Source organism: Danio rerio, chromosome 12 (assembly GCF_049306965.1).
Source record: "Danio rerio strain Tuebingen ecotype United States chromosome 12, GRCz12tu, whole genome shotgun sequence".
NCBI classification, from domain to species: domain Eukaryota; kingdom Metazoa; phylum Chordata; class Actinopteri; order Cypriniformes; family Danionidae; genus Danio; species Danio rerio.
The window spans coordinates 6977407-7000788 of NC_133187.1; the positions used below are offsets into that span (position 1 = coordinate 6977407).

At 36.5% G+C, this 23382-nt stretch overlaps 1 protein-coding gene across 3 annotated transcripts in view; it reads left to right on the top strand.

Moving 5' to 3' along the window:
- The window catches only part of prkg1 (protein kinase cGMP-dependent 1), a 248018-nt gene extending 227644 nt beyond the window's left edge, over nt 1-20374 (top strand). For all 3 annotated transcript variants that reach the window (XM_073918140.1, XM_073918139.1, XM_073918141.1), the window contains exons 10-18: nt 14333-14429; nt 16537-16676; nt 16779-16868; nt 16951-17092; nt 17508-17671; nt 17763-17885; nt 18058-18120; nt 18211-18277; nt 19760-20374. In XM_073918140.1, coding sequence (XP_073774241.1) covers nt 14333-14429; nt 16537-16676; nt 16779-16868; nt 16951-17092; nt 17508-17671; nt 17763-17885; nt 18058-18120; nt 18211-18277; nt 19760-19858 — 985 coding nt within the window. In that variant the 3' untranslated portion in view covers nt 19859-20374. The remainder of the gene's footprint in view (nt 1-14332; nt 14430-16536; nt 16677-16778; nt 16869-16950; nt 17093-17507; nt 17672-17762; nt 17886-18057; nt 18121-18210; nt 18278-19759) is intronic.
- The last annotated feature ends 3008 nt before the right edge of the window (nt 20375-23382 follow it).

The following is a 23382-nucleotide window of genomic DNA, read 5'->3' on the forward strand; positions in this document are numbered from 1 at the left end:
GTATGCGATTTTGGACGCACCTATAGATATTACAGTCATAAGACATTGTAAACAGGCCTAGGCCAGTTTCCAATGTAATTTTAGGTTGGTTTTGAGCACCGTTCATCTGGACCAGGCATGCTAAGACCAAAACAACTTTCATTTACACAGAACATGTTTTTGCATTTTACCACACTGATATTGCACATAAACAAGATTGATAAATTTTACTGTGGTTAGTGGAACTTTGTAAGTTAAACACTGTGCCGAACGTGTTATAACTTCTGGTGCCACAAAACTTTTTACCCTCATGTTATTTTTAAATAATAAGAACCTGCTTGAGATCCCATTTCTGGTACCAAGTGGGCAGTCTTTTTTACTCTCTCTCAATAAACTTTGAATGTAATCACTTTGTTTATTTTCTCTGTCACTGATTATGCAATTTGCAAAGTCTTAAGAACATTAGATTAAACCTTTTAAAGGTGCAGTAGTTGATCTGACAAAATGCTAACCATTAGCATAATTGCTTTGAAAACACTGTCCCTCCCCTGTCGTCTAGAGTCACACATCCTGAAATCCCGAATGTGCTCCATAAATATGACAACCAGATCATGTAATTCGCCAATTCTGAACAAAAAAAATTTACTATATCGAGCAGGTTTTCAGTTGTGTAGCAAGCAAACCTGTCATAATGTGTAATATTTCATGCATGCAAGATTTGCTGGTCTCACTCTCCCATGCGCTTTGTCCTAAAGCGACTACTGTATACTTATTAATACACTTATTATTAAGCCATACTTACATGCTATTTCAGACCGAACATTCAAAGTAGCATGGTAAAAAATATACAGTAGCGCGTCACGGGTTGTTATTGTTTAAAAATTAACCAATGTGAATATAAAACCAACTTCACCTCAGTAAAGCAGGTTAGGGACTATTTACAGATGTTTTGTTGTAAAACTACATAAAAGTCTACATTATCGATGCTGTAAACAGTTCTTTGAAATTAAAAATAGTCACATCAATCTTTTACAGGAAGATTTCAGTGGCTGAACAACACTTCTCTGCATATAACCTATTGGTAAAACAACACAATCAACATGTGCTTTGCGTGACTAAAATAGTTTAAAACATTACCTGTCTCAAATAAAAGTTTTTATTTGAGACAGGTAATGTTTTAAAACTATTTTAGTCACGCAAAGCAATGGTGTCGTCCTTCCTCCAGCGTGCAAAAGTAATTTCAATATTGATTCGGGATTATAAAGTTTTGATTCAGCATTTGTTTTTACCGATCAATCTTGTTGACGCGGCATGCATGCCCATGCAAACAGGAGATCTGTCTGCATGAACAGGGGTGCACAGATTTGCACAGAACATTTGCTGACAGACAGTTTGGTCTATTTCTCAGAACATTGAGAATTTTTAACCTGACAAATTTCATTGGATGAACTTTTTTTTTTTAAGTCTTATGCCTCACCCAGAATATAAAAATACACATAAATGCATTTAGATCAGTTACTTTCAACCAGCACAACCAAAAATGTTTCTGAAGACCATCACCAACTGCACCTTTAATGCATCTGTGTCTCTTTTGTCATAATTTATTTGAAAAGAACTAATTGACAAAACTTTGCAAATGCTTAAAGAGCCTCAAAATACATCGCTTGTATATATCAGTTGTTGTTTATTACAGCTATTGCAAGTTTTATTATTTAAACTGCCTTATGAAACAATGATTCTTTGGACCAATACAAAAATATAATAGATTTTTTATGCATTGAGGATCATTCAGTGTCATACTAACCATATAATAAGTCCTAAGTATAAGTCATATCATTTCATTGCTTTGAATAAAGAGTTGAATGTTGTGCATGATGTGATTTATATTTGCTCAGTGCGCCCTCTTGTGGGCTGAGCAGAGGAGACAGCAGAATTCTGAATTGATGCCTTTATAATTAAAATATGATTCAAATATTAGTAGTATTTGAGTACAATTATAATTGTTATTCAAACTATTTAGCTTTTTCCGATCTTATAAGAACATGCCCTTCATTTCACCATACAGTAGCATTCGCTCATTTATTTTCTTTTCAGCTTAGTCCCTTTATTAATCAAGGGTCTCACAGGGGAATGAACCGCCAACTTATCCAGCATATGTTTTACGCAGCGGATACCCCTCCAGCTGGAACCCATCACTGGGAAACACCCATACAATCATCCACACACATATATATGCACAATTTAGCTTATTCGAGTCACCTATAATGCACGTCTTTGGACTTGAGAGGGAAACCGGAGCAGTTTATATAATTGTTTACAGCCATGAGACACACTAAACACAATTTTTCTTGAAACAATTTTCATTTAGCATATTAAATGCTGTCCAGACACACACAGTGGAGTCCTTTAACTCCAGAAATATAATCTTGACAAACTGTTACGCAAGACGTTTATTTTTACACCTGGCCTTTCACGCTCCTATAACCCATTTGACAAGGCAGTTGCTTACATCCTCCAGAAGTTCAGCTGTATTATGTATCTTTCACTATGAATTCCATATCCATCAGTATGTCACTACATGTGTTTGGCATGTTGCTTTCTGAACAAACTGACTTAAAGTGTTTTCCCATTTTTTTCCTGATAAATATTTTAAGCAGATTTCTTCAGCTCAATCAAACCCAGAAGATCTGTAGTATTTAGAGATAGCTTTGTAAATGAATTACAAAACTACCCAGCCAAACCCTGAGCATTTGAATGAAACCAATCAGATTTAAAGGTCATGACACATTAGAGCAGAGCAATGACAGCCATCAACCGACATCGAACAAATACTGAGCGTCTGTCAGCTCCTTTCTTAAAGACATGCTACACACCCTCGTCCCCACTGAGGACTTCTGGCTGCCTAAAGCATGTTAAACATTTGTTGGTCAGACAAATCACTCTGATTGGCTGTTTGGCAGAGGTGGTACAAATCAAATCCCAAGTCATGGAGTACGCAAACCAAGCTCAAGTACTGCTAGAGTTTAATTTAATCCACATCGATGTATTTCTGCCTCGGATGTAATCTTGTTTTCAAACATGGAAATCCATTTGGCATGTGCTTTATGGGTATTTTCTAGCTGCTGAGTGTACATTGGTTGTAACGCTTACTATTACGATGCATTGTGGGATTGATTGAGTACACTTCAGAATGTCCACTATGGTTTGGGACTCCACTAGAAATGGCTGCTACCTCAGAGGGATAAGGACAATTTCGCATACAACCAGACCCTAGAACTAAACTATAGGTCCCGTTGATCCTGGAGGGCCAGTGTCTCCACAGAGTTTACCTCCAACCCCTATCACACACATTTGAACAAGCTAATCAAGGTCTTCAGGATTCAGGCAGGTACATATTTTACTTAGGGTTGGAGATAAACTCTGCAGTAGCCCCCAACATTTCTGCAAGCCTGGCCAGGGGCGACGCAATAAATGTCGAGCCCTATGAAAGAATATTTGAGATTGAGCCCGCGGCTACTATTGTCAATACTAATAAAGCAGATCTCTGGGGCCTCCAAATGTGCATGGGCCCTTAGGCCCCGTATACACAAATACGTTTTAGTTGAAAAATGGCGTTTTACAATGAAAACAATCCGCATCTGGTATTTCACCTGCCGTTTCTGAACAACTCTCCGTCCACACAGTGACGTAGCGGACGCGCCCGCAGAGATGCTGACTGTATACGTTTCATCTCGTTTATGAAACCAAATAAGGCCTAAAAGTAAGTTTTGGGTATTTTTTTTTATTTGTAATTATTAACATTTCAGAAACTGGAAAGGTCTGTATGTGTTCATAAATGTTTTAGCTATGATCATTAATCTGCAGCTATTATCAAATCCTGTTCATAGAAAGGTTGGTAATAAACATTTATTTATACATACGTATTTATGTATATAAAGCATACCTGCAGAATACCTGCAGAATATGCTCATGCCCAGTGAGCCTGAATGGTCACCAATCACACGTTTTAGATTGTTTAGTACGGATGGAGATCATTTTCTGAAATGCAGTAAAAATGCCAGTCTAGAAGTGTCATTCTCAAGACAAAATTGTGCAAGTGTGAATGGCACCTTAGTTCCTATAATAGCATAAGTGTACATTGTTTGGGGTAGTAATTGTAACAGTACAGTATTACAAAACATGCAAAGAGAAAGCTAATGTTATCAGCATTGACCAGTCATCTTTGACTATAGAAGTGTACTTTTCCCAGCCTCCGATATGTAACATTACAATCCAGGGCTCAACAATAAGGACTGCCTGCTAGCCCAGGTCCAGCCTGCAAGACGCTCAGGACAGATTGGTTACTGGCCCGATGGTGGCCAGTGCTGCCTTGTTACTAAAGTTTAATTTGGCTGCGACTGTTTGTCAATTGTGTGCTTTCATGCCCATACGTTTGTTTCCGAGCCTATCTAGTTTGCCCAGTAAGCGCTGTTTGTGGCATATGTGAATCCCGCAATCGTGCTCGAGTCCGCGCCAAATCAATCAGTCTGATATCACCAGAATAAGCCATCACAGTGTATTGTGGTTGCGTAATGGCCATATATGTGGCTATATGAAGAGAGAATGATGAGTAGGCCAGGATGTCATTTCTCCCAGCAAATGTGTGTTTCATGTCTAATATGAAAGTCAGAGCATGCTGAAATATTACCAGGGTGCTGTTTATCCATTGACTGAAAACAAATTGACCGAAATTACCATCTGATAATTTTTCCATATTTTAATCTAATATTTTGTATTATGCCAATTGTTTTGTTCATTTGTTTCGTTCATTTCGACACTTCAAAAGAAAGAACAACATTGCTTCATAATCTGACTGCAGTCCCGGTGTTGTGATGAGAACTGCACCCCTGCATGGACCCCCTTCATAGATTTTCTTTAGCATTTTTTTTTTTAATTCTCAAAGGCCTTAACTTATTAAAACGTAGGCTAAAATGATTAATATGTTGATTGATTAAGCAAGAAAAAGAAGTGAAATGCATTTTTAATCTAGGTTTACAAATAAATGAAAAATAAAAGTATTGACAGTATTATAGACTGATGTAATGAGCCGCTTTCTAAATATAGGCATTTTGGTGAGTTTTAAACAAACAAAAACATAAAATTGTTGCAGTTTTCAACTAAACCATTCACTTTAATTAATCTAATCAGTATTGTATTTAATCGGGCCAGTGGAAAAAATCCCTATTGTTGAACCCTGCAAGCTGTCTGGAGATAGTGTCTTTTAAACCTATTAGCTGCTCTCAAAATCAAAAAACTCATGACAAACTCCAACAAAAGCACACCTTCAATGTTGATTTTGTTGAGTCCTGTGCTTGATGGCCATCATATATTGCTTATTAAGGGAAAAAATTAACATTCTTGCTTGCTTATGGATTCTGACTGTTAAGGAAGCAAGAATTGAATTAACTTGATATGATTACCTCGTAACCAGTAATGATTATACAAGCAAGACCTTGATTGTCAGTTGGTAGAAGAGCCAAGGCATTCTTGTCATGTGTTTTACTGTCCTGCTGTAGTTTGGAGAAACGCCACGCGCACATCATAATGACAGTTGTTATCTGTGGTATCAGACGAGAGTGTTGAAGGAACAAAGCTGAGATTGGTGCGAGGTCAGTAATGCTGTTAGGATTCATGTGACTGAGACCTCGCACGTAGATCTAAAAACAGCCCAAGAAACAGAGCCCATGTAAGGCCATTATCCCAATGATGCATGACCCAACTGTTAATGGTTGTTACATCAGGGCGCAAAGCTGATAAGTGTGGTCAATCCTTTTCAAGTCGTGCATTTCACTTCTATTGTCCAATTTTACATTGTATTGTACTGTTTATTGTATAAAAAAGCTTTAAAATAAATGTGTAAATATGGACCAATGATTTGCAAATTTGTTAATTAAGAAATGTTAAAATCAATACATTAATACTAACATATCTGAAAAAAAAAATTCAGTTTGAATTTTATTATCAAAGCCCAGATAAGTGCTATAGCATGAGTGTTGTTTACATTGGTGGTTGTACAGCATATCAGATTTCAGATATGTATGGAATGGTCACATGCATGTACTGAACTTGAGCTCGCTTGACAACCATTAAATTACATTTTTCTTAGTTGCTCTGAACTGTGGCCTTCATGGAAATGCAATATAAGAATACATTAGGGTCTCTAAAGAACATTTCAGTGAAAACCTGTACACATTTTTCAAATGTAATCTTCATAACTTTGGTTAGGTAAAATTCCCACAAATACATTTATTTTTAAATTAAGATTTTGACCCAATGGACAACTCAGATTTTCTTAGAGTGTGAATCCCATGTGCATCTCTACTATATTAGGCAACACGGGCTCATTGTGAAAACATACCCCTGTATACATTTCTGGAGAGCACGAATTATGTAGCCAGAGGTACGTTTCGTGGTAAACATCAGGCAGCCACAAGGGCTTTTCTTTTTCTGGATTGGATTTGAAAACACTCTCAGTTGGGTTTAGGGATGGAAGTGGGCGGATCAGTCGGTGCTTTTGAAACACTATCAGTTGGGTTTAGGGAAGGGGGTGGGTTGGGGAATTGGTCGGCCGGTCAGTCAGTTGACAGCGGCCTCTGGTAGATTTACACGAAAAGAACAGGCGTGAATGGCACTTGTGAGAGAAATTTGAGATCTGAAAAAGCGTACACAGTGGCCTCTAGTTGATTTGTAAAAACAAAACTGCAATAAAAAAAAAAATACCTCCTGGGACGCTGTCCAGAAATGTATACAGGGGTACATATCAATAATGAGCCTTGGTTGAAATTAGGTGCTGCTGCTGCTACCATCTATAGAGGTATAGATTATCTATAGATATTCCACACTCTCAAGCCTCCTTTCCACTGCACACGACAAACGACAGACCGGAAGTCATTCATTTCCAATGGAGAGTAGTCCGGGAGCCGCGTGGAGTTCTGATCATCTCCGTATGCGGAAAATTCAGATCAGAATTGAGCTGTGGATTCGTTGAAATATTTAAACTCCGGCTGTATTGTATTGGATGTGATGTATTCCAGTGTAGTTCAAGCAATCCGTGTGCGCGAGATGAGAAATAGGACAATATTTGGTTATTTTTTGAATCAGAAAAAGTCTATAGTAAAAAAAAAATTAATAATAATAAAGTAATACAAATAGAAATTTTTATGTTGTCTCTACATTCCCTCCAATATTTTTTAGCAGTCTGAGTTTCTAGTATTCATTAATTCATTCAACCACAGAGAATTGCTTTTGCAGGCCTTTATTTCGGACACTGCGAGAACAGCTTCTTTCCCATGGTGCACGTCAGAACTGAAAATTCTGTGCGACTGCCACAAGGGGGCGTATTCCGACAGTCGTGTCCAAATGTCTTGTGCAGTAGAAAGGCTGCTTCAGATGTTAGTCTGGATCTGCCAAATTAGGGTTTCTGAATATCCATTTACCCTATATTTTAGATTAAATGATATATAGTAATTTCTGCAAGATAATTTTTATCACTCTATTTTTTATCCTTTTTTGGGGTTCAACATAGAGCTGGGCGATTAATTGATATGTAATCGAAATCGACATTTAGAAACTGTAATCTATCAAATTTTTGTACGTTCCATATCGTGTCTGGAGTCACATGACCCCGTTCTGTTAAGGCTGATTTAAACTTCTTTGTCTTTGTATGGTCCAACACTGCCTTTACACCTCTTAAAAAATTTAACTACACATCTCATGTTTGCACTACATTGATGATTAGAAGCTGCGCCAGACATGCCTTGAGATGGCATATATACAAGAGTTCTGCTTATTTTCTACGTTTAATATGAAAAACATTGAAAATTTTGTTTCCAAATGTGCAAGTTATTTATTTTCACTTTTTATAAGAAAAAATTAACTGTTTCATTTTTTAATAATCATTCAAAGGTCCAGTGTGGTCAAATAGGTCACGTAAGACACGTGTAAACTTAAATGAGTAAAACGTAACGTGACAAGAGCCAAGTCAACAAGATCTGACCTAGACTTAAAAAAAGGTCATCTTAAGTCAAGGGGATGTAATGCAGTCAAACGGTGCATTGTGGAGAACACCTGGGCAGGCGGCCCGCAGCACGCTGTTTTCTGTCATTTCATCCATTTCTCCATTGTTGGGTGTATGAGGTCAAAGCCCAGCACCCAGCCGCTCTTAGCTAACCACTGACCCCTGAGCAAACTGCCCGCGCTCTGACTACAGTTAGGACTTAAGGCTTATTTTCACAGCTGTAACAGCAGAAGTGGATAAATGTTGAAAGGCTGCCATTTCTGCAAGAAGGAATGCGGCTGGTCTTCAGCTTTTTACAAGAGTCTAGAGGCCAGTCAAGGTCCTGAACATTCCTCCTGAAAACTCTCGGGTGCATGCATTTTACAGTGATACCATCATTGTTTACTGACTCACTCCTGTGAAACACAAAAGATGCTATATTGAAAAAGAGTGAAGCAAGCAAAATATAAATATGCACTTATATTTAGTAGTGCCGGGTAAAGATTCAGTGCGATTAATCGAATCCTAAATAAATGCTTGTTTTGACATAATGCGTGCATTTATAAATGTACACCGCAGGTATACACCCACTGGCCACTTTATTAGGTACACCTATCCAACTGCTCGTTAATGCAAATTTCTAATCAACCTATCACATGGCAGCATCTCAATGCATTTAGGCATGTAGACATAGTCAATTTGAGTTTGACTAATCTATACGAGTACTGTGAACTTACTCCATTTAGGTTGAAGTAATGAGCTTTTTAATTAATTTATTACCTTCAACACCGAGTTCAACTCTTTTCAAATGAGTAGAAATTACTTTAAGTAAATTTTGAATTACATTTGATAAAGTTGACTGTTGAATTTTACAGTGTACACGTTTTCTTGTTTTGACACATTAAAGTATGTTGCTACAAAATAATTACATTTGATTTTTTGTGGCAAGCAAAAAAAAAAAAATCTAAAACTGAATTTATAATGGTCTTTAAAGGGTCTTTAAAAGTCTTAAATTTGACTTGAAACCTGCAAGAAACCCTGATTATGCATTTTGCATACATTTACAAAGCAGAAATCTGAATGTTGACTCAAATCAAGCTCATAATTATTATTTTTAATTCATCATACAGATTATTAATTACAAGCAATAAAAATATTGTTTCTGTTTTAATAATTTGTTTCTACAGAAATAGACTTAAGATTGTAAATTATTATTGTGATTTAAAGCTGCATTTTCTAAATCTTTACTTCAGTTCAATGTCACATCAGATTCAAAACCCAAGGCAAATATATATACTATATAATTTCCGAAAAATGATGAATGATGAAACATTTTATTTCACAGACCTTTATAGAATAAAAAATATACATATATAATTTTAGTAAAACTCATGCTTAATAAATCAAGTCAATCCAAACCTCAAGGCAGCTCAAATTATATATTAAATGTTTTCCTCAACTAGAGCTTGTATGAGTACTGTAAGTACTGTAAACCCGCTCTGGATATTTCAGATCTTCTTATCAATGCCTCTCAGTCCATAACCTGGACTTGTTTACTGTCCCATGAGAGGTTATAAGTACATATGGGTTTTCATAACACACTGTAACTCATGCTCTCAGCTAGGCCAGTGGAAAATCACTCTAGTAGACCTCTATGTGACGTCAGGCATCGATAGCTTTTCTCGGAGCTCACACCTAACATATCACCTGTCAACAGCTTGTGTGAAATCCGGCCCACTCCATCTGCCCGCTTATGGAGCTCAAACACTTTAGCGCCCATGCTAGTAATCATAACAATCAAAAACAACCCTGGAGAGAAGACACCTGGGTAAAAATGGTTGATGGAAACTTGACTCATTAAACAATTAGCATGCCTCCGTGATCATTAGTTGCATAGTGATCCTGTTGAACCAGTGTTCTCTTACATGTGCGTTTATGGGTAACTCTCCAACTACAATGAGCATATATCCAAAAATATATATATATTTGTTCAAATTTCTCTTTCTTTGTCAAACTAAAAATGAAACCTACTTTAAAAAAATGTACCCCCTTTCTATTATATTTTTATCATATTATTCAACCTCCTTTAAGGTGTCAAAATCATTGTTTTCACCTTTTCGCACACCCAGAGTTTTAAACTGCAACAGTAAAAATAACATATTCAAATATGCTTTTATCTGTTATCTATTAATGTATCTTAATTAAGCACTAGCGAAATAATTTAAATATTTTATAGTTATTAATGTGAGACTATTATCAATATTATTTTTTATCCAAAATAAAGCTGTCACACAGTATCAGTGTCATTTCCACCACAACACTGTGCTGTCGCTTTGCTCTGCTAAGCACAGTATGACAGCTGACGGGTACAAGGGAACACTGAGGCTGTATTTCAGCATCTGATCTGATGGCAGACACTGAATTAGGAGAACGTTTTTTTCTCGCACACCTGACATAAAGGCTTTAGCACAACACCTTTCAAAATCAAAGTTGTGGATCACAAAAGCACTCCTTAAGCCACTCAAAACAGTATTGACAATCATTGACAACCAAAGTAGCTAGCTATCACTGCTTGAACTAACTGAAATGTTTTGCGTTTTTTCATAATGGATTAATTAATACGCATCAAGCTCAGCGTGCAAGGTTTGTTCACGCCACAATTTTTTAAAAATATAAATAAGAAAAAAGGCATACGAGAATTTCGGCCTTCAGTGGCAAAGACATTCATCTTCGAAAGATGAATTATTTTATTGCATTATTTTAAAAGTATTTGAATGTGTCTGTGCTTTCATTGATAGTCTATGTAGCTAACATTTTCAAGTTTCAAAAAATACATAAAGGCACTGCAAAATAAGTCACTTTAATCAAAGACTTCCGAAGAGACGCAGTTACTTTATATGTTGAACAGACACTGATCATCCAAATTTGTCTGTAGCTACGCTTCCATCCCCCTTTTTTACGCGCATTTTGGATATGCGCATAAAAAACAGCTTGATAGAAAGGTCAAGATTTTCAAAATGTGCATCTTCAAAAGCCACAATGGGTTTATTGCTTGTCTGCATACTGTCTACTGAGGCGCAAGTCATTTGTTAAATAAAGAAAAGATTCCTGCAGCTTCTTCTACCACAGCAATTTACATTTCTTCTGTTGATATTTGTTAACAGTTAATCAGGAAGATGCGATTTTGTTCTCTTTGACTTGTTGGATGGAAACGATGCTTTATTTGCATGTCTTATTTGCGATATTCCAGTTATGCGAACAAAATTAGTTTGCATTCCTGGATGGGAACTTAGCTAATAATAGTTGCTATTGTGCTGGGTTAGACCATGCTTATTTTTTTCTTCAAACCTAGTTCCTGTAACTAAAATTAATGTGTGAACTATTGGTATTTCACTATACTATTGAACTATACTATTATTTCTATAATAAAGTTCTTATGTCTTGTAAAACTTTAAAGAGCGCCTATATTGTTTAAAGAATTATTGAAAATTACCATTGATGCAGTGTGTCAGAGCCCTAAGGAGATGAAAACATTGAGCTGAGGTTTAAATCTGAAAGTGCATAAAGATATTTTCTCTCTCAAAAAAAATAAGAGTCTAAGAGTCATTTAAGCAATGTGCCATTATTTAGAATATGAAGCCGTTCGTTGTGATATCTGAAAGAAACATTGCCTCGACAACTTGTGCACACAGACCTGTTAAGATTTGTGGTTATTCACATATCTTGTCTAAAACCAATTGGAAAACACAATGCCTGACACTTCGTTTACCAATTTCAATTCTGAGGTTGCGCCAACAACAGCTGTTCTTACACACCAGACGCAGAAAGCACTGCGCTACAATTTGAACGAATTCGCTTACAATGATTTGAGCTACGCTGAACAGAATGCACCTCCGACGAGTGGTGGTCAATGTTCAAAATAGTTCAACTGTGACGATTAATGATATGTCATTACTATGATTTGGAGTTATGGTCAAGAATAGAGCAATATGCTGGTATTCCTGTATTAACCTCACACATATACGCTGTACCATGGCTGCTTGTTGATTCAACACTGTCTTGATAAGCCTTGATAGGCAACTCCCGCTGCACACAGTAGATCAATCACAACAGACTGTCATCAAACCAATCATCGCAGATTAGCGTTACACGCAGGAGGGGTTGGGAAAAATTAATGTCAAAACAAATGATAAGGGAGTCATTTAGGTAATTACATAAAATAAACCCATATGATGAGATAATTAAAGGATTTTCTTTACCACGAATGTATATCAGCCTGTTGTTGGAGACCCCCAAAACTGAACTAAGACCTTTCATAATGCATAATAGGGGCCACTTTAAAATAATGTGCTTTTTTTTTTTTTTTTCGATGGCATGCATTCACCAAAGCAGAGGCAACTAGTTCCTGCTGTGATGGTTAGACTCCTGAAGCAGGAGCTAATTTAGTTCTAACATAAGGTGTTAATATAACACCTAACTAAAATTGTTCCCGTAGAGGAATACATCAATAAGTGATTTTGAATTGTGAGGTTAAACTGAGATCCTGACTCTCATTTTGTCATTAAACATCCCATGCCACTTTTTGTAAACAGTAGGGGAATAACCCCGGTTGTCCTGGCCAAATTCCCTCACTCAGCCCTTACCGATCATTGCCTCCCAATCATCCTCATCCACTGAATTGGCTGTATCTCCGGTTCTGTCCACAAAATACCTTATCTGAATGACTATTTTGTGCTCATTTGAAAAGAATGTACTGATCAAAACACCTATACAAAATGGTTTTAAAGTCATGGCAATATGTGTTCATCTTCTGCAGACATATGCATTGGTCAGAGTTGCCTCATTGGCTGCAGAGGTTGGAGTGGGCAGCTTTCCCCCTGCCCATGGAGTCTTAGTTAAATGTGGAAACTTACTGCAGATACTTTTGTCCTTGCCGTGTCGAATAACAGTGGTGCTCCTCCGGGGTGTTTTCCAGCTTCTAAAGTAACAAGTGCTTGTACTGAGACTTTGACATCGAGTCTTAGCCTTTTACCATTTAAATTAGAGAACGGCAAGTGGAAGAACTCTGAGAAATTATAGTATAAAGAGATAGGTCATCCTAAATTCATGTCAGTCCAATCATGTTAGCCATATTTCAGTAGAACACAAATATATTTTGAAGAATGTTGGAAATCAGACATTCACTTCTATAAATTAAAACTGAATAATGGAAAATACTCTGCAAGTCAATTTCTTCTGTCAACTGTTTGGTTACCGACATTCTTCTGTGTTTTCAAAATTTACTTAAGATTGGTGATCCCTCATATCATCCTTGCTGGCATCATAAACTGAATCTTCCCATCTAGCTAAAAATACGTTTCCTCCCATCTCCTATAGTCTTCCAGTCAGAGGACCTAGCTATCAGTTATTTCCAAGATGAGCTAATGTTGTTATTATACGTGTTAACTGAAGGATTCACATTCTCTCAGCATTAAAGCATGTAAATGGGCTTATAATTAAGCAGCGCCAACATCCTTCTCAAGTTAAATTTGAACTTGAAGGAGAGACAGTGGTGTGTGGGGGTAGAGCGGGGAAACCTTTTTCTGACTCGGAGACCCGCAAGCCAAATTCACATGCTAAAAATAAAGCTGGATCAGCCAGGGCAGTATTAGTAGAGACTGGTACTCAGAGAGTGAACACAGTCAAGCTCAGATTCGGCACAGGGACTCAGTTGAAAGAACAGCACTAGTCTAAGCCGTCACAAGTCTCCCTGTGAGAACTCAATCTATAGCTCTGTAAGATTTTTGGAGAGGACTTTTGCTTAACTTTTAGTTCGGTCTCTGCTAATGCCAGTGACACATTTGGGTATTTCAGAATCCATTCTTTGTGTCTGGAAGATCGCTCATAGGTCTATATTGATGCGGAAAGACTCTAACAATCTGGATCGCTCTGTCCTTTGGCACATTCAGTCTTCGCTAAATCCTAAATCTCGAAATGTAACCTGGAAATGGCGCCTTAACTCCACTTTCGAACGCAGAGTTTTATTATTTTTCTGCCATAAGTGCTCTTGAGGCGAGGACTATACTGCATAATTTAAGGCAGATATTGCAGCGTTATCTTTGCAATATTGCTAGCTGTGTTGAGGGTTGTACAGTTTTCAATTTGGTCAAGCCACGAGGAGGTCAAAATGCGTGAACTTCTTCCTATCCCAGTCAAGGAGAGGAAAGAGAGGGAGCGAATAAACAGCCTTCCTGCGCCGATTCCTGCACCAACATTCCCTATTACATACTCCATCCAAACCTCTAAGAAGTTTCCCTTTTTCCACTTCAAAAAATGCAGATACGAGGCGGAGAATGCCTTCTTCTCCAACCTGAAGCTGGTGGACTTTAACATCATCGACACCTTGGGAGTTGGAGGATTTGGGAGAGTTGAGCTGGTAGGATGGCCCATTCTGTATGCATGTTTTCATTTTCAAATTCAATTACATCAGCTACTTCTAGCGCTATAAGGTGATTGCATATGGTGTAGACGCCTTTTGGTATTCTGGTAAAAAGAAGAATCATTTGAAATATATTGTGCTTAATACCTTAAGATTGGATATGCTTAAAACAGAGCAGGACATACTGGATGATGAGCTCTGATGTTTTCTGTAGTGCCACAGCACAGATCAGGTCTGGGAATGTTGTAACTCTATTCAGGGTAACTTTCCACAACAGAGCTAATAGGGCAGACATTTGACTTACTGCCATACAAAGTTCAAGAAGACTGTATGGATGGATGGATGGATGGATGAATGGATGGACAATAGAACACAATAGAATGATTGAACAATAGAACGACAGATAGATGGATAGATAGGTAGTAGTACAGTAGGTAACCTCTGTAAACAGATAGATAGCCTGGTTGGGTAGACAGTAAGTGTTTGGATAGGCAGATGATTATAGATAGATTTATATGTGCACTAAAATGCTGGGTTATTGTAACCCAACTATGGACAAACACAACCATTGGGTTATACCAAAAAGTTCAACTTAATCGAAAAAATGAACCCAACACTGGGTAATAGCAGTGGATCTCAATTCTGGTCCTTGTGCCCCCCACCTTGCACATTTTGTATCTCTTATTTGACACACAAAGATCAGTTCATGGATCTCTTTGTTAATGAGTTGATGATCTGAATCAGGTATGTTAATTTAGGAAGACACAAAATGTGTAGGGCAGGAAGGCCCGAGGACCAGAATTGAGAACCACTGGGTTATAGCAGCCCAGCATTTTTTAGAGCAGGGGTGCCCAAACTTGCCTCTGGAGGGCCGATGTTCTACAAAGTTTAGTTCCAACCCCAATTAGACACACCTAAACAAGCTCTTACTAAATATACTCAGCCTGATCTCATGAGAAAACTTCAGTATTTTAAGTTGACAGTTTAGTGGCTAATTCATACGTGTTCTGTCATATGAAAATGTACGGTTTTAGAAAGAAGGCTTGGCACTAAACCCTGCCCCTAAATCCAACCGTCATTGGGTGATGAGCAAATCGTACTTAATTTTAAGAATGAGATCGTACAAATTCAGACGAATTAGCCACTAAATCAAAAAGTTACAAATTGCCATGAGATTGCGTTAGTATACTAGAAACGTCCGGACAGGTGTGTTGAAGGAAGTTGGAGCTAAGCTATGCAGGACATCGGCCCTCCAGGACTGAGTTCGGGCACCCCTGTTTTAGATTGTAGGTAGGTAGACAGGTTGTTTGTAAGTGATCAAGTATCTGTTAGGCTGATAGTTGGTAGTAAATGATGAAGTAGATTGACAAACAGCTTAGGCAGATGAGATAGACAGTAAAGTAGCTGTGTGGATAATACATATACTCCAAGAAATTCTGGGTTGTTGTGGCCTACCACAGGGCCACATATTGACAAACCCAACATTGGGTCAATTTTTTTATTTATATTTCAATTACACTTTAACTCAACAGTTCGGTTCGTCCATATTTGAGCCAAAATTGGGTTGCAACGAGGCAATTTTGAGACTGTAGATGAGTAGGTAGGTGTGCTGTAAGTAAACAGATATGAGGATAGTTAGTTTAGATAGATAGACAGGATGGCATTTTCAATATTACCATTTATGTAGAGGGGAAGAAGTGATGCAAACTTAGGGAGGAGGGAGGTGGAGGGAAAAAGTCCGCATTGCGGATCACATTCTGTTGTAAAGGAAAGCCCAGTGGTCAGGGAAGAGGATTCCCCTTTCCACCTGCCTATTTCTGGCACTGCGGCAACATAGTAAAAACATGTGGCCTTTCGCTGGAGGCTGTGATATATGCCGGTAGTGCTGTCCGTTTGCTAGATAGCTCCAGGATCAAGTGAACATGCAAGTGCCTTAGCAGAGACGCAATGTGAAGAATTCCTTCTCAGTCAATCTACTTCAAGGAGCCCTAACACATTAATAGACCATGACTCAAGTGCTACTTAAGGAGCACTAACACTTGTTTTTCCATTGGAAAATAGCTTGTTAACACTTTCTTTGTGCCCATTTTTCATGTGTCTGCAGGTGCAGCTCAAGAGTGAAGAGACCAAAACATTTGCAATGAAGATTCTGAAGAAGCGTCACATTGTGGACACGCGACAACAGGAGCACATCCGCTCTGAGAAGCAAATCATGCAGGAGGCACATTCAGACTTCATTGTAAGGTACGAGCTGAAACCCCCTCAGACTTAGATCTTAGAAGGTCAAATCCTTAAAAAAATCCTTTTAAAAAATGATTAATGGACAAAATGTGGCTGTTCTTTCAGGTTGTACAGGACTTTCAAAGACAGCAAATACCTGTATATGTTAATGGAGGCCTGTTTAGGAGGAGAGCTTTGGACCATTCTTAGAGACAGGTAAAACAAACATTGATCTTGTGGTGGTGATGATGGAGCTTAATCCAGCAAAACATCAGTGCTTTCCTTTGTATATTTATAGAGGATCATTTGAAGACTCCACTACAAGGTTTTACACAGCCTGTGTGGTTGAAGCCTTCGCTTACCTGCATTCCAAAGGAATAATCTACCGGGATTTAAAGCCAGAAAATCTCATTCTGGATCACAGAGGATATGCCAAGCTTGTGAGTATAAATCCTAAATGCCTTCTAATATGAGAACACACATACTAAAGGAGGAGGAGCTACTCATCTGATTGGTCAAAATGTTGTATACACCCCTGAGTGCATGATGAGTCATTCATATTTTTTAGTGATTTACCTTAGAACATGGGTCTCAAACTCGATTCCTGAAGGGCCACAGCTCTGCAGTTTTGCTCCAACACTAATCAAGGTGTTCAACTTAAGACTGTTAAGCAGTTGTGAGTTGGAGGTGGTTAAAGCGAAAATCTAAAGAGCTGTGGGCCTCCAGGAATTGAATTTGAGGCCACTGCTGTAGAACAATGAACGCAATAAACACATCGGTTTTCTAGTCTGGAGTACACAGACTTGGATTAAAGACGCCATTTTGATTTTAACACTGTTTGTTGGTCTTTTATAGGTGGACTTTGGCTTTGCTAAAAAGATTGGATTTGGGAAGAAAACGTGGACTTTCTGTGGAACGCCGGAGTATGTAGCCCCAGAGATCATACTTAATAAAGGCCACGACATCTCTGCAGATTACTGGTCATTGGGAATTCTTATGTATGAACTCTTGACCGGAAGGTAAAACGTGTTTAAAAACTTGTCTTTAAGTAAAAAAGTTTTCAGTTTAGTCTATTTAATCATATAAAATCTATGTGCATTTGTTGCACAGCCCACCGTTTTCAGGACCAGATCCAATGAAGACTTATAATATCATTTTAAGAGGAATCGACATGATAGAATTTCCAAAGAAGATCACCAAAAATGCTGGAAATCTCATTAAAAAACTATGCAGGTAAGTGGAAGTTCAATCTGTGCTGATTAGTGGATACATTTATACACGTCAATGGCTTTTTATTACATTAACCTCAAGTGTTTTGCTGTTAAGCTTTAAATACACAGTTAAACCTTAAGTAAAAAAATAAATACAAAGTGCAAAATTGTTTTCCAATATATCTTTTCTCTAGGGACAACCCGTCTGAGCGGTTAGGAAACTTGAAAAATGGAGTGAAAGACATCCAAAAGCACAAGTGAGTACAATAATAGTAATTTTACAGAGTACTACAGTTTCCTTTTTGTAAAACGACAGATCGTAATGCTCTCTTTTCTTTCTATCACAGATGGTTTGAAGGCTTTAACTGGGAAGGACTGCGGAAAGGAACTCTCATTCCTCCTATTATTCCTGATGTGAGTAGTTTTCATGTACCCAGGCTTGCACAACTTCAAAAGTGTAAACGTGAATCGGATTGACAGAATTAAACAAACTACACTTAAAAAAAAAATTACACTGAATAAACAATTACAAAGCTTTTTTGGGAACAGCTTAATTGTTTTGTGTTCAACTAGGGCAGGGCTGATAAACAATATTATATCCAATCGCGATAAAATTTGTCAATAACAATGAAAACAATGACAATTTACTCTATATTGATCTCAAAGCCAATCACACAGTAGAAATGGTCAACAAGGGAATCTAAGTGTGTTGATATTGATGTACCAAATTTTGGGCCACGAAAAAATTGAATGGTCAATATGGAAAATAATTATCAAGATTGCATTTTTGCCATATCGCCAAGCCCTATGTTCAATCCACTCAAATTTGTAAAAATTATTAAATTAATTTTTACAAATTTTTACAAATTTAAGTGGATTGAACACAAAACAATTAAGTTGTTCCAAAAAATTGTGTTTATTCAGCTCAAATTGTGTGAAACCCAGCATTTTTTTTTGTGTGTGTAATTTGCAACAAAACTAATTGATCATTGTTGGTGCCAGACAGAATCTGCAGACAAATTTTGCTATTTCGGCTGAAAATTTTGTAAAATATCTGAGGATTGATGCAAAATTATTTTGGGAGTGTCCTTACCAAATATATAAAAATAAAAAATAACAGCATTTTATCTTTATTTAATATTTACAATACAAATCCATCTAGATCCACTTATTTGGTAAACAAAGCAAGTCTCTCATATAATTTGACAGAACTAAAAGACAGAAATTAGTACTTTAAAAACTGAATAAATATAAATTTACAAACATTTACACAAGTAACATACTTTTTTTTGTTGTTTTGACAAAAAAAATGTGATTATGATTTAAAATAAAATAATAAAAACATATTTGTTAAAAATAATTATTAATAATAAAGCACAGGCAAACTACATTATTGGTATAAACAAGTATTTTAAGTATTAAAAAGGATAATAATAAATGTAAATATTAAATCAAATTTTGATAAATAAATAATTTAGGTATTTAAAAAAAATAAATAATAAAATTAAAATTAGAAATTAAATATTTGAATTAAAAATTAAGTGTTCTATTTCAGCCGTCGTATTATCAAAGCATACTTTTACAGATAGTACTAAATAAATTGAAAATTTGTAAACCAAATAATTTAGGTATTTTAAAATAAAAGTTAATACGAATTTATGTAGTTTTGTATTTCGAACATTATTATCTTAAAGTGTGCTTGAATAATGTTATTGATTTAAAAATTGTAAATTAAATAATTTGGGGATTTAAATTAAATAATAATTTATGTAGTTTTGTATTTCAAACATTACATTATCCAGACACACTTTTAAAGATAATCTGTAAACCAAATAATAATAGAAAAATAGGGATATTTGCCCATCTAACAAGCCATTTCCCCCGTTCACGCTTCAGGTTGCAAGCCCGACTGACACCAGTAACTTTGATAGCTTTCCTGAGGACAACGAGGACCCTCCTCCTGATGACAACTCTGGCTGGGACACTGATTTCTAAAAACTGAAACCCAAAACATGTCCTGCCCTGGAACGTCCCGTGCGGTTCATCATCCCAAAGATGAGCAAAGAGGACAATGAAGACGTCAAGCCCAGCTCTGTGACACCAAGTTGCCTTTGCCCATGCTTCTGTCCCATGGAGAAACTGGGGGCGTCCCAGCTCCCACCGCACCCCGTGACTCAAAACTGTCCTAATAATACAGACAGGAGTGTGTATTTACGACACAGCCTTGCATATGGACTCAAGCCTTGGGCTGGATCTGATATAAAACATGAGCCCTTAATATTTTTACTCTGCAGTTTTATGTTTGACAGATTGCACAAGCAGCATTTTCTAAAAAAAAAAAAAAAAAAAAAAAAAAAAAACAGAATTATAAAAGTAGAGACACGACTGTGATGGATTTTAATTTCTGATTGAATTGCATAGCTGTGTGTAAATGCATTTGCAACAAAGACTCTAATGTGACATACTTGCTAAGGCCTTATTATGGATATAAATTGATTGGTTTTAAATTTATTTTTTTATTTTGTCCTTTTTAGTGCATACTCCTCTTGGAGAAATAGCTCTCAATTCTTAAAATCTTCAATTCTTCTCTGGAAGAATGATGGTATTCAAACAGTTTGGTTCCCCCTATAGACTTCCATTGTAAATACAGGGTTCCCACTCTTTAATGAACAGCGGATTTAAGGACTTTTTAAAGCACCATTCATCAGGGCTGCAGGTTAAACGAAAAAAAGATTGCGATCTTGATTCAACCGTACACACGATCTTAATTCAGCTTTTCTACAATTCAGACAATTATATGTTCAAGTTCAGTAGAGAAGTGTAAAGGCAGATGAATAAGTCTTCAAATTGTTTAATATACGTTGCTCAGCAATGTGGACACCTCCAAATAGCATTAAAAGTGTCTCATACTGTATTCATAAGTTATAATTCACCCCAAAATGTAATTTCTTTCTAAATGTAATGACGCAAAATCACATGAGCTGACACACTGTTTGTTTGCTAAAGAGAGGATGTGCATGTGCCCGTGAATGATGTCTACTTTAGTGAACAGAACTAGCAAATGCGTCAATAACAGCTAATAAAGTTGTAAATAGGGATAGGACAATAACCGTTTTTAAGGTATACCTCGGTTTGGAAAAGTCAAGATTTTTAAAACAGCCAACATCTTTAGCTATACCGTTCCTAAGGTATATGTACGATTTTTTTTATTTTAGGACTACAGTATCTCCAGCAGAAAAGATATCCAAAGATGCAAAGATTGTAAGGAAATCTGTTTTTAAAACAAATGAAGACAGCAGAAGTCAGTGATTCAGTTGAATTATTTAGCCTGACATGTTTACTGTTCCAAAATAATAAAATGCTTCACAAAATAAAATATCTTGTGTCAAAAGGGGAAAAAAGTTTTTTCTTTTTTACTTTTTACTTTTTTACTATAAAAAATATAGATTTTAGAGCAGTAATTACAATACTGTGAAACTGATATTTTTACCCAAGGTTATCATACCGTCAGAATCTTATATCTTCCCATGCCAAGTTGTAAATAACGTTCAGCTGTGTGGGGAAATAAGATTTGCATGCATGTTGTTTTTTCTCAAAGTGACGACAGGCATGACATGAGCGCACTCGACTGTGAAAGTGAAACCGAAAGCGTGCACATCATTTAAATCAGGGATCACCAAACTTGTTCCTGCAGAGCCGGTGTCCAGCAGATTTTGCCCCCAACACTAATCAAACACACCTGAACAAGCTAATCAAGGTCTTCCTAAGTATACTTGAAACATCCATGCAGGTGTGTTGAGGAGCTAAACCCAGCAGGGACACCGGCCCTCCAGGACCGAGATTGATGACCCCTGATTTAAATGATCATATTGCATTTTACAGTTCTGATTACGACAAGCACTTGATATGTTTTTCTTTCATAGCGAACACAGCGTTGTTTATAAAAACAAATGTACTGGGTCAGTATAACTACTCTAGCTTATATAATGTAAGAGGGGATCTGATGACAGCGGTTTCATTTTATCAGTGAAATAAATGGTCTAATAATGTTGTCAATGACAGAGTGCAAGTATATATCTCAAACATAATAATTCAACTTTAAAATGATGAATAGTTGTATTCTGATGTCATCACTTTAATTAACAACCAGGACTAATTTAAAGTCTTGTCAAGTCCACCATTACAGGTCTATGCAAAATGTAGCATTTTAACCATCAGTAGACCTACACATGGGCCTAATATTATTTGTGTTTTACCATATGTTTGAGAAATAACAATAACTACTTATATTAACCTTTATTTTACATCTACAGAATCGTGAGAAAATCTTTAAGCGGAAAAAAAATTTATTCTCATTTTAGCCAGAATCGTGCAGCCCTAGCATTAATTTCAAATCAAGCACCTTTTTTTAATTCCCCGAGCACATGTAGTGCCATGAAAGCCCTTACTCTACTTAACATTTGACTTACATTTAATATTTACATTAAAATGCCTTAGTTTTAAGGAGTTTTAAAGAGTCATGTTAAAAGAATTTAGTAAAACTTGGTAAATTCAATACTGGTAATATACAAAAGTGGTTTCTGATATACTGATCAAATGGACATTATTTATCAAAGTTCTTGTATAAGATTTTCAAATGAAGAATTGACCATTTATAGTTCTGTTTTTAACAGCAGCACATAGGGCTACACAATATGTATTGTTTTAGCATTGATATCGCAATGTGTGCTTCCACAAAAGTCACATCGCAGGATCTGCAATGTTTAACCAGTATTTTTATTGACCAGATTTTGGAAGACACTCATGATTTGTGGCGTTTTTGCATCGTTTAACCATGAAGTTACCAAAACATGTATTATTTATGTGTGTTTTTATTAACTAATTCAGTTTAAAAGGCTAACGAAATTACATTTTTAACTTTAAGGAACTTTAGTTCATTCATGTACAGTTGAAGTCAGAATTATTAACCCCCCCGAATTATTAGCCTGTTTATTTTTTCCCCATTTTCAGTTTAACAAAGAGATTTTTTTTAACACATTTTTAAACATAATAGTTTTAATAACTTCTCTAATAACTGATTCATTTTATCTTTGTCATGATGACAGCAAATAACAATTTAATAGATAATTTTAAGACACTTCTATGCAGCATAAAGTGCCATTTAAAGGCTTAACTAGGTTAATTAGGTTACCTAGGCAGGTTAGGGTAATTAGGCAAGTTATTGTATAACGATGGTTGGTTCTGTAGACTATCGAAAAAAATGCTTAAATGGGCTAATAATTTTGTCCCTAAAATGGCTTTTAAAACATGAAAAACTGCTTTTATTCTAGCTGAAATAAAACAAATAAGACCTTCTCCAGAAGAAAAAATATTATCAGACATACTGTGAAAATGTCCTTGCTCTTTTAAACATCAATTGGGAAATATTGAAAAGGAAAAGAAAATCAAAGGGGGTTTAATAGTTTTGACTTACAACTGTACTATACGGTGTTATTTTACATTTGATTATTAAATTTGTG